Genomic DNA, 16954 nt, shown 5'->3' on the forward strand with positions numbered 1-16954 from the left:
TCTAACTTTTTTCATCTTAATCGGTGCCACATTATCAAGAGATGACTGAAGTGTGGATTGCAAAATTTTAGTATTGTTTTCAAGATCATCGAAGCCCAACGGGGCAGGGATGATTGATAAATCTGGTAAACTATTTATAAGAGCGTCTGTAGGGGAGGCAGTCATAGTTCACTTGTGGTGATAGTGGGATGGTATGCATACATTATAGTCCAAAATGACTTAATGCAAAATTAAGTAATGATCAGAGATGCATTCATTCTGAGAGACAGTTACTAAGTTTTCTATCCTGATTCCCATGGGTAGTACTAAATCTAAGGTGTGGTAGCAGTGGTGTGTAGGCCCTATCACATTTTGATTAAAGCCCATAGCATCAAGAAGTGCTTCAAAAGCTATTTTTAAAGGGTCTTGAATATTCTCAAAATGAATGCTAAATCTCCTACTATCAGAGCTTTATCCGCAGAGAGCTATACTCGTAAGAAACTCTGCAAACTCTTTAAGAAACTCAAAGTAAGGGCCCGGGGGACGATAGATTGTAGAAAATATAAAGTTATTTGATTTAGAGGCAGGACAGGGGCTGGCGACTCTAAGACTCCGGACTTCAAAGGAGTTTACTTCATGGCCTGTAGTCTCAGTAAAGGGACAGTAATGAAGTAAAAGTAATTAGTTACTGTATTTAAGTACTTTTTTCGTGTATCTGTACTGTACTGAAGTATTTCCTTTTTGGGTGACTTTTTACTTTCACTCCACTACATTTCACAGTCAAATATCTCACTTTTTACTCCACTACATTATGAGAAATCTGTCGCTCCTTTTGGTTTATGTTTGTATAAAAAAAATAACCTGTCAAAACAAAAGAAGCGCAAAGCAGCACACCAATCAGGGCACAGCGCTCACTTTGTTTTGAGCTTGTTTTTACCTGTTGGACATACAGACCCAGTGCAAGCATATGGTTCAATGATGGAACTTTGCATAAATAGACCACAATATAGAAATATGAACACATATGCAGTTGTGACCGGCATGTTTCTTTTTTCTGAATTTATACAAACACTTTCATTTTATAGTAAATTAGTTTAGGCTAGTTTATGTTTATGAACAGAGACCTACAGATGCAGTTTAGTAAAGGAAACTCATTTGTGAATCTGAGATTAAAGTTTTTATTAAACTTAAACTTGTTTAAATTTAAACTAATTTTTATTTAAACCAAGTTTCAAATAAATCTTAAACTGAAACTTTGCTTGTTTGTAAAAAGTGATTTCAGAGCCACTCAGTTCTACCTGATGGAAACTGTTTGCCTTCAGTGTTTTGCGTTTATGATAATTTTAATAGACATCAGCGTCACTAATTAATGACCTTCTATTAAAAGGCTGGTTTACCAAGAGAGACACTGGAAATGAGTTAATGAAGCAGAGTCTTGTTATAAAAATGATAATAGGACATCAGAGTCATAATTAATCTTTTAGTACTTTTACTTTTGATACTTAAGTACATTTGAAGGCAAATACTTTTGTACTTTTACTCAAGTGGAGGTCTAAAGGGAGGAACTTCTACTTTTACTGGAGTAATATTTTACTGGAGTAATATTTTTAGAGCTAAATATTCACCCTGTTTGACCCACGTCTCTGTGAGACACAGCGTGTTAAGTTGGTTATCAGTTATTATTTCATTTACAATAAATGGTGCCAGGGATCATATATTGAGTAGGCCAAGTTTAATGTGAGAGCTGCTGGTGCTGCTACTATGAGAAGTTAACTGGACATTAGTAAGATTGTTAGGACAGATTTTTCAACAACGATGTCTACAAATCAGACGGGTGTCAGACACAGTCTCAATATTATAAGACATAACAGTGGTTATTAGAAATGTCATTAACATTATTGGCATTTGCATTATGAGCATTAGTATTTCTAGAATCAGTATTTCTATTAGCATTTGCCTTATTTACAGTATTGGCTTTAGCATTATTAACTTTAATGTTTCTATTGTTGGTGCTACTTACGTGGCCTTCACTTTGTGTTGATGGCCCTCTCGATGTTCCATGAAAGGACAACTGATCCCGGATGACTAGGGTGAAGCCCATCCTTCCGGTAAAGCGCTGGACTGCAGCGTGAAGGAGAGCGCATTCTTGGGTGGACGCCATGGTGAGTAGGCTGAAAAATGACAAAGGACCCTTTAACCTGTCCCAACACACCATCTGTAAATAATGAAATAAATAAATCAATTTCCAAGATCAACACTCCTATTCTTTGAGGGCATATCAAGATGTAGAGTGAATAGAGAATTGTATAATGATGTACAATTTGTAATATATGTGTATTTTCTTGCATCTCTCCTGATATGCAACATGTTATAGACTACAGCATTGTCTGATAAGAGTGGTATCTTATCAAACTGATAAATAAAAGTGGCAAGTGAGATTTACACCACCTTCCCTCAATTTTGAAGGGCCAACAAGAGCCCACTGGAAGCTGCAAGAACCACATGTGAGCCCATTCCATAGTGCCCTGCCCTTCACAAATAAAAGACAATTCTTCCAGGGGCCCCCACCGGTGTCTCTGTGTTCATTTGTGTTATCGCACTGGATGCTTCGGGGTGCCTATCTCAGCCACTACAGTTTCGGGGATCTGAACCTGACTCTTTCTATCAGCTGCGGGTGACCGAGGCCATTGCCTCATCCTTCTGCATGAGGGTGAACCTTTATGACCGACTGACCAACTACACATCTATTTATCTGAGCTGACCAGAAATAAACCTTCAGACTGAGCAGAGACACACTGCCAAATTTAGGTTTTAAAAGTGTGAAAATCTTTAAGCAGGGTTCTTTGAAGTCCCAAATATATCTAATTATTAACTGCACCCCCCCCACCAGTGCACACAGGGTACAAAAAGTGCTGCTAAAGTGCCCTGTACTGTGGCAATAATGAGAATAAGTGCCCTGGGCTCCCGAGTGACGCAACCGTCTAAGCGTTGTCCCTCATCAGGAGATCGCGAGTTCGATCCCTGGTGATGCTACAGCCGTCCGTATCCAGGAGTCCGAGAGAGCACAATTGGCCTCGCTCTCTCTGGGTGGGTGGGACGGCTGCCTTTCTCCCCCCATCACTCACTCAGCGCGATGCTAGTCAGCGCAGGCGTCTGTTAGCTGACGTAACAGATCTGGCGGTTGGCGCTTTCCTCCGAGCGCGTTCGGCTGTCCAGTGACGTTGCGTGAGCGGCAGCTCGAAAAGAAGCGGTGGTTGGCTTCACAGGTCTCGGAGGAAGCCTGTGTTAGCCTTCGCCCTCCTAGCGTTGATAGCATCGTGTGATTGGGGGAATTGGAGACGACTAAATTGGGGAGAAAAATCGAGGTAAAAATTGAAAAAAAAATAATATAGAATAAGTGCCCTATTGTCTGCCCTTCACATGGGAAAAAATGATTGAGTGCCCTTTCATGCAATAAATTTTGATGTGCCCTCTGAAGCAAGACAATTTGATGTGTCTTAGTGAGAGCCCCCCCTAGTGGAGAAAATGTGATTCTGTGCCCTTACAATAGCCTAAACCTGATGTTCTGGGTGGGCACTATTCCAATGGAAAAAGGTGCCATTAAGAAGTGCCCTCTATGCTGCCCCTACATGACAGTGTCCAAAATGGTGCCCTTTTAAACAGAGAAACTGTGAAGCAGTGCTGTATAGGGAACTCCTACAGGTGAGGAAACATGATGAAGCGCCCAGTTAGGTGCTCCTCTAATGGCCCTCTAGATGTGCCCCTCCAGTGGATAAAATGTGATGCAGTGCTGCAAACGGGGTCCCTGCATTTGTGAGAATGTGGGGAAGTTTCCTAATGGATGCCCCTCCAGAAGAGAAAAGTGATGTGGGGTCCTTAGTAAATAAACAGAGTGCTTCGTTATTAATTCGTGAAGTATTAAAGCTCCACTGAGATGTTTGCCGTATTGAGTTTTATATTTAAATGCACTAGGCTGTAGTCTCACAACAGAATAGAGCATATTAGACAATCTCATATGAACACAGCTAGTAGGAGTAAAAAGGTAATATATTCTAGAGTCAGAACAAAGAGGATGAGGGTGAAATATAGTATATAATGAAATAGTAGGACATAATTCTCTCCAAATATTGACAAGGCTCAACTGAGTGTCTTAAACTATTTAGTATTAGCCATAAGGATAGAAGAAGATTGATCCAGGTTGGTATTTAGGATGCAGTTAAAATCACCAGCTAATATCCAGCTAATAAAAGACCCTTACAAAATTCACTAAACAATCAAACTACGTAAAACATAAAATGTGGGTCATATTTATTATGTGCACTCTTAAGTTAACTGAAAAAATAATTCACACCAAACTTTAATGTCTACAGGCATTTTGTGCAAATTAGCCTAAAATAATTTCCTTAGGGACCTTACACTTCTGCTTGATTTCTAGATTGATTGTTTTCCAAATTTTTGTTGGAATATTTGTTAGTTTTTAACAACGGCAATGAGTATTTTAAACTTTACCGTCATCATTGGCAAAAACATACCTTGTCTTTTACTATCAAATACAGTTGACCTAACATAATCTAGCCTAATGTAAAGGGTGCACTGAAAATAAAAAAGGGACGGTTCAATTCCAATTAGTCCAATTAGCAAATATAGACTTAAAAGTCCAAGTAGAGACAGACAAAAGCTGCATAAAGCAACAAGGCAAAATCCAGACAGAAGTCAAAAGCAGGCAGAGATGTGGGCTGAGTGACGAGGTAACATAAATAATTGGTGCGTTCCAATCGGAAGGCAGCATAAGGCAGCTGCCCTCTAAGGTGCCTTATTTTGACCAAATCTAGGGCAGCATCGCATGTATCCCTGTCGGTGAAGGCAATCCCACAATACTGTTCACCTGCTGAGAGTTCCATCGCTCTGGTCTGATAAACGTGGTGGACGAAGCGGTGTTTACAAATGTGAGTTATTTTTCTCTTGACTGTTTAGATTAACGGTTGTATTTGTGTAAAGTATTGAACATATTTGTGTTTATAGATCTCTAGAAATTGTTCCTGTGGTGAAATTCTGGCAGTTCGCTTGTCTGAGGGGACCTGATCGGCTGCGCTTGTAGCTCGTTGGCTCGGTAAAGCCAGTGTTAGTTAGCTTAGTTAGTTAGTTTAGTTTAGGTTAACGTCAGTATTTAGGGTTTTCTTCTGTCCTCAGGAACGAACTGAGGTGCTGTCTGAGGCGCTGAGGAAGAGGAGCAGTCACAGGGAGAAAACTGCGCTGAATGACCGAAAGCAGCTGGACTTGCCGATGAAAAATACTTTCTTTTGTAGACGTTCAGAAATAGAACGTTTTTTTAAATAAATACTACAGATGCTTATTGTTGTCTTGTATTGCTGAACTTACCACAGTCACAGAAGTGTGAGATGTATGCTGATGGCTAAATTTCAGACTAGGAGCTCATAAATGATGAGAATTCCTAAAATAAAATGCATATTTGCTGCTTAACAGACTGCGTGGGATCCCTTTTTCTGAGTGCATTGTGTGCAAAATTAAACGCAACATTACTGTTTATCCTTTGTGTGTTAGAAATGAAGCAGGTTCATTAAGGTGGAGGAGGACGGAATGAATTGAAATGATTCATAAACTAAAAGTCACGATTATCTGGGCTGCTGAGTCGAGTATATAACGATAGATACGACTCCTTAAATCAGCCGGTTCTTCAGCTGATTCAGAGCCGTCCTTTTACACTGAGCTGATCCACCTTTAGTCAGAGGTGAGTGTAAACAGATGAAACGTGAACAGCGCAGTGAGAGTTATGATGTATGATGGCTCTGAAGCTCCGTCCTGAATGCGATGCCTACTGAGGTTCTTTTTCGGTTAAAATGCCGCCCAACAAGAGAGCTGCCTTTGAAGACAGTGACTAGTTAGGCAGCTGCCTCCAGAATGGAACACACTACATGTGTGCGAAAAGGGGAGGGGCAAACTATCAGTAGTCCAGGGAAGCTGATGTCTGAAAGGTGGTTCTGCCTGAGGGCATGACAGTTACAGACTACTAATTAACTCTCATTGACAGTATATATAAACTGGACTTGGTCATCCCAATGTATTCAGTGGGGACCTGCTGGAGGTCACTTCCTCATTGGTTTCTCGTGTGGTGGGCAGTGGGAACATGTGAGACTGTGCGGGCGCCTTAGTGCCTTATGTGTAAGGATTGCCTGTCTCTATTGGTAAATTGTTTTTGGTGCACTAAACATCAAACATTGAACTTTGTTTAAAATGACCATTTATGCTTACTGTTTACCATGTAATTATTATTATTATTGCAATTATTGTTATTATTGTAAACTGAAACCTCTCCATGCTTTGTATCACTGAGGAGCTTCTACTTCAGCGTGGTATTTGGAGTCACAGCTTTATCACATCATTTTCTGCACTGTCACAGAAAAACTTTATAGCTTCAAAATAAAAGTGACTGACAGGCCTGTGGATCAGACAGAGCAGTCTCTCTGGAAGAGGACAGATCATGAGGTGATTTTAAATGGCTCAGACCTGCCTTTATTATTGGAGTGAAAGGATTAGAAATGAACAGAGAGCCTCTCTCAGATTTCCATCTCCTGCCCGAGCAGCTTACTTCTGGTGGTGCATGTTTGAAAGCAAAAGCTGGGGGTTAACTCCACACGGAAACTACAGGTTTTTTAAGGTGCATTGTTTACAGTCAGTGCAGCATAACTGGAATGTGTTCTGTCTGGGTTTTGCAGATTCCATTTAGAAAAGGAAACTGTAGACAGATCATCATCCAATGTGGAATCCGCTGATGCAGACAGAGTACATACACTTGAAAACAGTATTTTAAAGAGATTCTGAAATGGAGGTTGTTTTTACTGCTCCTCCTGATGGACTTGGACCTTTTCTTTATTGAAGACTGAAAGAAGAAGAGTGACTCTGCTCTCAGGTATAGTATGTACATTTGAGTGTAGTTTGTAGTTCTTTTGTTCAGTGTGGGAGAGCTTGTGGATGGCTGGAACACTGAAGGTGTCTGTCAGGTGAAGGGGAACAGATATTTTATCCAGTTCTGGGGTGAAACTCCTTAGTAAGAGGTGGCAGGTGGAACCTGAGGGGCTACAACTCTGGGCAGTCAAATTCCTAAAAGAGGCACTAATTACTTACAGTCTACAAACACTAACAGTGATGTGGCCAATTTACTGGTTTATCTACTAAGAACACAGGTGTAACACCATGATTAAAACATCTAACCAGTACAGTATAAACTCCTGTTTGACTCGTGCTTTTTATATGAAACCCTGTTTCTGCCGGGTAGGATAAGAGTCCTATAATTATTTTTTTCATGAGAATTTCAGAAAAATGTTATTACTTGCTGAGGAAATACGTGATTCTCTGACATAAGTAATTATGTAATTATTAACACAACCAGTATTGGCCATTAGTCTTATTCTAAATTAAAGAGTGCTTCAATATAATCTCTTTCCAGTATTTTGTGCCTCAGGGGTTTTAGCTGTGCTGTGTACATCAGTATGACTGAAATGTGTTCTGACTGGTTTCTGCAGATTCCATGTAAAAAGGAAACTGTAGGCAGATTATCATTCAGTGTGGACTCTAGCTGAAGCAGAGAGTGTACATGTAATGGAAGACAGTGCTTTTATGAGAACTGTTCAGAATTAGAGATTGTTCTGTTCTCTTTCATAGCTCTATAAACCAGCACTGCTCCTCCTGATGGATGTTTGAGCTTTGTGCAATTCAAGTGTTGTAAATATGAGTGTTGTACAGTTTGAAATTTATACAGTTTCATGTTGTATATTTGAGTTTCGTGTATTCAAGACTTGTGAAACTGAATAATCTTTTGTGTTACTGTGTCATTTTCTGTTTCTTCATCTAGTGGGAGGAAGCACCCTTTTAGACTCTGTACGCTCCTATTGAAGTATTGCTGAAATATTACCTTATGATACATATTTTGACCTTTTTCTTCCTAGCTTGGGTCTGCATATAAAAGACAAAGAAGCAAAAAAAAAAAAACTCTGTGGTATTTATCTATGGAACACAATTATTTATTGAAAAATATGTACTCATTTTGAATTTAATGCCAACAACACATTCCAAAAAAGTTGGGCAGAGTCTTTAAGAAGTAAAGATGAGGAGGGGTTCACCACTCTGTGAAAGACTGCACCATCAAATAAAAATTCAAAAATAACATTTCTCAACATAAAATAGCAAAGAACTATGGTACATAATATCATTAAAAGATTCAGAGAATGTGGAGAAAATTGTGTGCAAGGGACAAGGCCAAAAACCAGTATTTGCTGGCTGTGATCTTTGGGTCCTCTGATGACACTGCATTAAATAAATAAATAGATAAATATGTCTGTGTGTGTGTGTATATGTATTTATATATATATATATATATATATATATATATATATATATATATACACACACACACACATATAGTATTTCACAAAAGTGAGTACATCCCTCCTCACATAGAAATGAAACTGGGATATAACTTGAAGTAGTCAGTGTACAGCTTGCATATCAGTACAGCTTTACTGTCCTCTGACAAGAACTCAACACACAGCCATTAATGTTTAATTGCTGCCAAGACAAGTGAGTACACCTCACAGTGAACATGTACAAAGTGTGCCCAGTTGTGTCGTTGTCCCTCCCTGGTGTCATGTGACTCGTTAGAGTTACAAGGTTCCAGGTGTGAATGGGGAGCAGGGCTGTTAAATTTGGTGTTTTGGGTACAGTTTTCTCATACTGGCCACTGGATATTCAACATGGCACCTCATGGCAAAGAATTCTCTGAGGATGTGAGAAATAGAACTGTTGCTCGCCACAAAGATGGCCTAGGCTATAAGAAGATTGCTACCACCCTGAAACTGAGCTATAGCACGGTGGCCAAGGTCATACAGTGGTTTTCCAGGACAGGTTCCACTCGGAACAGGCCTCACCAGGGTCGACCAAAGAAGTTCAGTCCACGTGTTCAGCGTCATATCCAGAGGTTGGCTTCAAAAAATAGACGCCTGAGTGCTGCCAGCATTGCTGCAGAGGTTGAAGAAGATGGAGGTCAGCCTGTCAGTGCTCAGACCACACGCTGCACAATGCATCAACTCAGTCTGCATGACCGTCGTCCCAGAAGGAAGCCTCTTCTGAAGCTGAGGCACAAAAAAGCCTGGAAACAGTTTGCTGAAGACAAGCAGTCCAAGAACATGGGTTACTGAAACCATGTCCTGCGGTCTGACGAGACCAAGATAAACTTGTTTGGCTCAGATGGTGTCCAGCATATGTGGTGGCACCCTGGTGAGGAGTACCAAGACAACTGTCTCTTGCCTACAGTCAAGCATGGTGGTGGTAGCATCATGGTCTGGAGCTGCATGAGTGCTGCTGCCACTGGGGAGCTGCGGTTCATTGAGGGAAACATGAATTCCACCATGTACTGTGACATTCTGAAGCAGAGCATGATCCCCTCCCTTCGGGAACTGCGCCGCATGGCAGTTTTCCAACTCAATAACGACCCCAAACACACCTCCAAGATGACAACTGCCTTGCTGAAGGTAAAGGTGATGGACTGGCCAAGTATGTCTCCAGACTGTGGGGATAATGAATATATTACCATTATAATCAATAAGAAATCCATAATCATATACTAAAAGTTCAGTGACAAAAGTGTATTAATCCTCTCACTAAGGAAAGGCCATGCTGTGTGTAAGATAGGGGATTTTCTCATGAGAAAGTCCTGAAGTTTAGAAGCATCTAGAAGTTAGAGCTAGAAGCTAGTGTGCTTTGTTGCAAGAACAAGCTGGCCTGTGAGAGGGGAGGTAAAGCTGATAGGAAACTAAACAGTATCAGTGTTGGAACCAGTTTAAAAAGATACAATTTAATTAAAAACCTTGAGAAGAGGGCAGCTTAGGACAGCTGAGCATGCAAGTTTTTAAAAAATCAAGGACACGTGTGGAAATAAGAGTTTCCAACTGAAGTGTAAGGATGGGAAACAATGTGAACCAAAGTGAACTGAGAAAAGGTGAGAGGGAGGGTATAAAAATGATGTTTCTGTATTGTACTTTGCATTTGGCTGTCCAGGAGCCATCTTGCCATCTGAAGCTCAATAAATGAAGAGTGGGCCTTTTCCTTCCTTCACAAAGAACTCAACGGCTGAAGTCTTTTATTCAACTTTCTTTTATTTTTGACTGAACTTTATTTTATTTTGCGTTTATGATGAGAACAAGCAACTAGATTTATTAAAAAACTAAAACATAGTTATAGAACAGATTAGTATAATTTATCCATATGTTGGGGCTCTGAGCGAGCATGAATCGCACTTAGTCCCGACAAGACCTAAACCCAACTGAGCACCTACTGGTCATCCTCAAGCAGAAGGAGGAAGAGCGCAAGGTGTCTAACATCTACCAGCTCCGTGATGTCATCATGGAGGAGTGGAAGAGGATTCCAGCAGCAACCTGTGCAGCTCTGGTGAGGGTTAAGGCAGTGCTAGATAATAATGGTGGTCACACAAAATATTGACACTTTGAGCACAATTTGGACACATTCACTGTGAGGTGTACTCACTTGTGTTGCCAGCTATTTAGACATTAATGGTTGTGTTGAGTTCTTTTCAGAGGACAGTAAATCTATACTGATATACAAGATGTACACTGACTACTTCAAGTTATATCCAAGTTCTATAGTTCTATAGTCTTCTAAAGTGTTGTCCCATGAAAAGATATAATAAAATATTTGCAGAAATGCGAGGGTTATACTCACCTTCGCCAACTTTCTGCAGAGTCAATCGCTACAGACCTCCAAACTTCATGTGGCCTTCAGATTAGCTCAAGAGCAGTGTAGAGAGCTTCATGTAATGGGTTTCCATGGCCAAGCAGCTGCATCCAAGCCTAACATCACCAAGCGCAATGCAAAGCGTCGAATGCAGTGGTGTAAAGCGCCGCCACTGGACTCTAGAGCAGTGGAGACGTGTTCTCTGGAGTGACCAATCATGCTTCTCTGTCTGGCGATCCGATGGACGAGTCTGGGTTTGGTGGTTGCCAGGAGACTTGTCTGACTGCATTGTGCCAAGTGTAAAGTTTGGTGGAGGGGGGATTATGGTGTGGGGTTGTTTTTCAGGAGTTGGCCTCGGCCCCTTAGTTCCAGTGAAAGGAACTCTTAATGCTTCAGCACCAAGAGATTTTGGACAATTTCCTGCCCCCAACTTTGTGTGAACAGTTTGGGGAGTTTGGCCCCTTCCTGTTCCAACATGACTGCGCACCAGTGCACAAAGCAAGGTCCATAAAGACATGGATGAGCGAGTTTGGGGTGGAAGAACTTGACTGGCCTGCACAGAGTCCTGACCTCAACCCGATAGAACACCTTTGGGATGAATTAGAGCGGAGACCAGAGCCAGGCCCTCTCGTCCAACATCAGAGTCTGACCTCACAAATGCGCTTCTGGAAGAATGGTCAAAAATTCCCATAAACACTCCTAAACCTTGTGGAAAGCCTTCCCAGAAGAGTTGAAGCTGTTATAGCTGCAAAGGGTGGGCCGACATCATATTAAACCCTATGGATTAAGAATGTGATGTCACTCAAGTTCATATGCGTGTGAAGGCAGACGAGCGAATACTTTTGGCAATATAGTGTGTGTGTTTATATATATATATATATATGTACATATATATCAGACACAGGACTGAGATACAAATGCAGAGTTTGAGAGTCTATGAGAGAAAGTGGAAATGGTCAGCCAAAAAAAAAAAAGAAAACAATCCACAAACATCCAAATACAGTGATTACAAAAGGGCAAAGGCAAAATCCAGGTCAAGACCAGAATTAAATTCACAAATGACACAACAAAAGGCTCAGAACTGATACAGAGTGGCAGTATGTCACATTACACTGTATCCACAACCATATTCTACCATAATAAATATGTCAGAATAGTTCAATAACAGTATTACGTTCATTACTGTAGTATGTGGTTTTGGACACAGTTATAGTTTAGAGAAGATTTAAACTTGCTGGGAGAAGAAAAATGTGTATGAGTGTATGAGTGATCAGTAGAACAGTAGACTGAGGAACCTGAACACTGATTGGAGGTTCTGACTGATCAAAACAGGAAATTTTTATGTTTTTGTCTGATGTTCCAAAGACGTCCCAAAGGAGACAGAATGAAAGTTTTTAAAGATTTTTAAGTAAGATTATGACAGTCTGTGTACATGCAGTGGAATTTAATCCATTTTTAGATAATTGTGGGAGGTAACTGGGTGAGATGTACATGTGTTCATGTTCTCAAGAAAAGTGTGATTTTAAGGAGGAAACCGTGTGCAGAGGAGCATACTCAGTGTTTTTAAATATCTAATATTTTGTGTTTCTGGTTTTAATTAATGAGATCACAGAACCCCCATAAAACTGGAGTCTGTTGTGCTTCTTCATGTACAGTGATGAAAGATGGCGAACATAACAAGGATTTTACTGGGTACTCTAGAAGATCTGCAGAAAGAGGAACTGAAGAAGTTCCAGTGGTGTCTGATCAATGATGATGATGATGATTCATGCATTCCGAGGGGTCAGGTGGGGAACATTGACCAATTTGGCACTGTAGACAAGATGGTGCAGTTTTACGGCCCAAACGGAGCTGTGGAGATCACCCTGAAGATCCTGAAGGAGATGAAGCTGAACCAGCTTGCTGAGAATCTCAGACAGAAGATCATTCCCAGAAATAGTACAGGTAAAATAAAAGCTACTTTTCTTGATTATTTAAACCTTTTTCAATTATTTTCCATTCTTTTCCTCATATTTTCCAGCCAGAAAAAAACACATTTCAATTAAAGTATTCTATCGAAGATTTATGTTCATACAAACATTTACAGTTGTTAATAGGTTAATAAAATCTTATTTAAAGAAATAAAACAGTAAAAAGTCACAGCTCAATTTAATTTGCCGTTTTACATAACAGAAAATTGTTTGTTTATGATGTTTTGCAAGGGGTTCACAGTAACCATGTTTCCTCTGGAAGAGACCAGACACTGGCCCAATAAGATTCATAATTCCTTTCTACATGTTTCATATAAAACAACATGTGGTAAAACTTTGTTTTACAGTGCAAGGAACATTGTAACAAACATTAATTGCTGAATAAAGATCAGTTACATTGTTCTGAATATGAAAATAACATCTGTTACAACATCTAAATCACACAACTTTTAATCTTGTAATTCATATTTACAAGACAAGTTTTGGTTGAGCTAAGACAGTTTTTGTGGCTAAACATATAAATATAAGAACTATTGTCACACCTGAACCCAAACCACAGAGGAGAGGCCTGTCTTACCAACTAATGACTGCAATGACCGATGAGAAACAATCAAAGGAAGACAAAGAAGGCAGTCCTCTACATTTAACCCAGTGACCCACATTTAACACAATAACCAGTAAATGTTATTGGGTTAACTGTAAGGGACCGTCTTCTTCAATGTGTAACACACCTACATTTAACATAGCACCTAAAAGGGTCAAATTCAGTACTACAGCACCCCCCACTGTTCAGTGAGTGCAATAATGCCATTTTTCTTTCTTTCATCCCTTGAGTAAAACCACTTTGTCATCTCCCCCCTCATGGAGCAGCTGTTCAAACGTGCACAGAAATATTTACGAAATATTTATGAAACACTCAAGAGTCACAAAAATGCAGCAGAAATTGATTTGGGGAGGCTTCATTTTAAGTGTTTTACACACAGCTCCCCTGAGTTCTTTTCTGCAGACCACTGCAAAGTTAGCTAGCCTTGTGACGCAGTTAATATTGTATCACTGGTGGAGAAGCAGGCACAGAAAACATAGCATTTTTGAGGCATATGCCCTTGCTTAAATACAGCAACAGGGGAGAACTGCCACCCAGTGCTGGCTGATATGGCCAGGAAGCAGGCAGGTCATTTCTAACAGTACACCTCACATTCATGGTAGATACACAGACACTGTAATGCAGAGACCTGCACGAAAAATCACAGATAACATTGTTGCATTAGTAATTCCACAACATCAACTTATTTACAGAGAACAGTCTCTCCTACCGTGAATGAGGCGCCTCCTGCATGGCCGCTCTGCAGGGTCACTCTGCATGGCCATGCCTCCTATGCGTCCATGGCCTAATGAGCCAGTGCTACAATATATCTGGTTGTAACCATATTAGAAAATATGGATAATGAGCTGCATTACCAGTGATACGGCTATTTGAGTATTTTTATGGATACAAAAATATGGATTCACATCACCTTATCCCACCTTCAGCACCCCAACACATATGAGTGCTGTTTATTGATTACAATGCAGCATTCAACACATCGATTCCCCAAAAACCCGCCTCCAAGATTCAGAACCTGGGCCTCAGTCAACACCTCTGCACCTGGATACTGGACTTTCTGACCAATTGCCCTCTGTCAGTCAGGCTGGGGACATACCAGTCCTCCCCACTGATACTGAACACTCACGCTCCTCAGGGCTGTGTACTGAGCCCAGTTCTGTACTCTTTGACCTATGACTGTTCCTGTCCACAGTACAAATACCATCATCAAGTATGCGGATGACACCACTGTGACACCTAGTTCTTAACACCAGCAAGACCAAGGAGCTCATCCTTCAGGAAAGCTCAGACTTCAGGAAAGGAAGGGATGGACATGCTCCACTCTCCAACACCACAGCACTGGCAAAGAAGGGACAACAGTGACTCTACTTTCTGAGATCACTCAGGAAAGTAAATCTCAACAGACACCTGCTTGTCACCTTCTACCACTGCAGTATTGAAAGCATTCTCACCTACTGCATTTCAACCTGGCACACGAGCTGCACCACCATGGAGGGACATGCCCTGCAGTGGGTCATCAACAGTACCCAAAGAGTCATCAGAGTCACTAACTGCATTTCAACTACTAATTAATATTGCAGATTGTTCACTTATTTATTATGTATAGTATAGCAGATATAATATGCATATGTAGCTTAGAACAGAATAGCAAGCAAGCAAAGTTTATTTATACAGCGCTTTTTACAACAGGTGTTGTCACAAAGCAGCTGTACAGAAAAATCAGCATTACAGAAAGAAATCTGGTTCTGAGCCCCCATGAGCGTCGCCAGTGGCGACAGTGGCAAGGAAAAACTCCCTAAGAGCAAAAGGAAGAAACCCTAAGAGGAACCAAGACTCAGAAGGAGAACCCATCCTCCTCTGGTCGACACTGGATAGCAAACATTGTTAGTATAAAGTATTATAGAACAAAGCAGGAAAAACAGGTGGGGCAATGGTTAATTTGATTAGTTTATGATTATGCAGTGGCAGCATCAGAGGGTGAGGATTGCACAGCGTTGTACAGCATGAAACGCAAAGATGGTGAAGCCGGTCCAGAGGGCTAAGATTCAATAAGATCCACAGCAGTTACAGACATTCACACAGTTCAGATCCACAGCAGATACTGACATTCACACAGTTCTGATCCACAGCAGATACTGACATTCACACAGTTCAGATCCACAGCAGTTACTGACGTTCACACAGTTCAGATCCACAGCAGATACTGACATTCACACAGTTCTGATCCACAGCAGTTACTGACGTTCACACAGTTCAGATCCACAGCAGTTACTGACGTTCACACAGTTCAGATCCACAGCAGTTACTGACGTTCACACAGTTCAGTTCCACAGCGGTTACTGACATTCACACAGTTCAGATCCACAGCAGATACTGACATTCACACAGTTCAGACTAATTTATAATATTTACTGTCTGCATTATTGTCTTTTACTCTTTCACTGTTTTGTGTTCTCCTCCATTGGTGAGTGACAGCTTCAGTAATGTGTGAGCATTTTTTTACAGCTTTCAGTAACAACAATCCACAACAATCCACAACAATCACTGGAACAGCAGTTCGGTAAATCTGATCTGATTTCCTTTTAAAAATAGTGTTTTGACTATGTTTCACTGCTTATATCACACATAATACTAAATGATTGTGGACAGATTTATACAGTTTATAGCTTTTACTGTCACTGTATTTACAAGAAAATGTCGCATTTCTTCATTATTTTTTGTTTGTGTTAAATTTTTAGATTGAAGATGGAGAAACACAGTCAATCAATTGAAGATTTAAGGTAAGAACGTGCCTTAATACTGAATTATCATGAGTCACTTTTAGGAACCTCATTTCACAAAATACTAAATGATTATAGAAAACTGAATAGAGTTTAAATCATACAAATATTAATACAAACCTGCTTTCAACACAGCATGTTCAATCACTAGTACTGTAAAGTACCTTTTAATAAAATAATAAATAAAAGAGCTCATTATTGTTATTTGTTCATTCTTCTTGGTAAAGCATAGGGTGTTTGCCCAGGCAGGGATTGAACCCCAGCCTACAGCATGGAAGGCAGAGATGTTACCCCCTACACTATACCAACCACTCTGATCACTTGATAGTAAAATATTTGTGAATACTTAATCAGTTTTCATCTCCATCAGTTGTTTTCAACACCGTCAGCTGAAGGTTTTTAACAGCGATGTTAATTCCAGAAAGTAAAAATCCTCTCCAGGATTTTGTACCAACTGCCTGAACACCTTTGCTGCTGGTTTGAGCTTCTACAGAGGCCAGGCAGGTGGAATGAAGTGCTGGGGAAGAATTTCACGTTCTGGACCTGAATTTAGCACCTCTGAAAAATTAATATATGAAATTAAACATACATTAGAAATTTGATTTTTCAAAATAATTCGACGTTTTCATTTCATAACTGAACGCATTACTACATAGTTGAGGACTTTACAGTCTTGTTGAACTGATCAAATTAAAATAGAATAGCTTTCTGGTGTGGCTGAGAGTTGAATTAGATGAAGTTATGAAGTGAATAAACGTCTTGTTAGCTGAGACTTCTGTCTATAAATATATCCATTTTAAATTATTGCAGTATTTAAAAAAATGAAGACCTAAAATATGTTTTATCCTTTACCTAAA

General features: G+C 40.2%; 1 protein-coding gene across 1 annotated transcript in view; it reads left to right on the forward strand.

Moving 5' to 3' along the window:
* Positions 1-6623: 6623 nt before the first annotated feature.
* The window catches only part of LOC118802360 (GTPase IMAP family member 7-like), a 23346-nt gene continuing 13015 nt past the window's right edge, over positions 6624-16954 (forward strand). The window contains exons 1-4 of the mRNA XM_036562879.1: positions 6624-6907; positions 12399-12687; positions 15823-15877; positions 16056-16097. Coding sequence (XP_036418772.1) covers positions 12408-12687; positions 15823-15877; positions 16056-16097 — 377 coding nt within the window. The 5' untranslated portion in view covers positions 6624-6907; positions 12399-12407. The remainder of the gene's footprint in view (positions 6908-12398; positions 12688-15822; positions 15878-16055; positions 16098-16954) is intronic.

The sequence above is a fragment of the Colossoma macropomum genome, unplaced genomic scaffold (genome assembly GCF_904425465.1).
Source record: "Colossoma macropomum unplaced genomic scaffold, Colossoma_macropomum, whole genome shotgun sequence".
NCBI classification, from domain to species: Eukaryota; Metazoa; Chordata; class Actinopteri; order Characiformes; family Serrasalmidae; genus Colossoma; species Colossoma macropomum.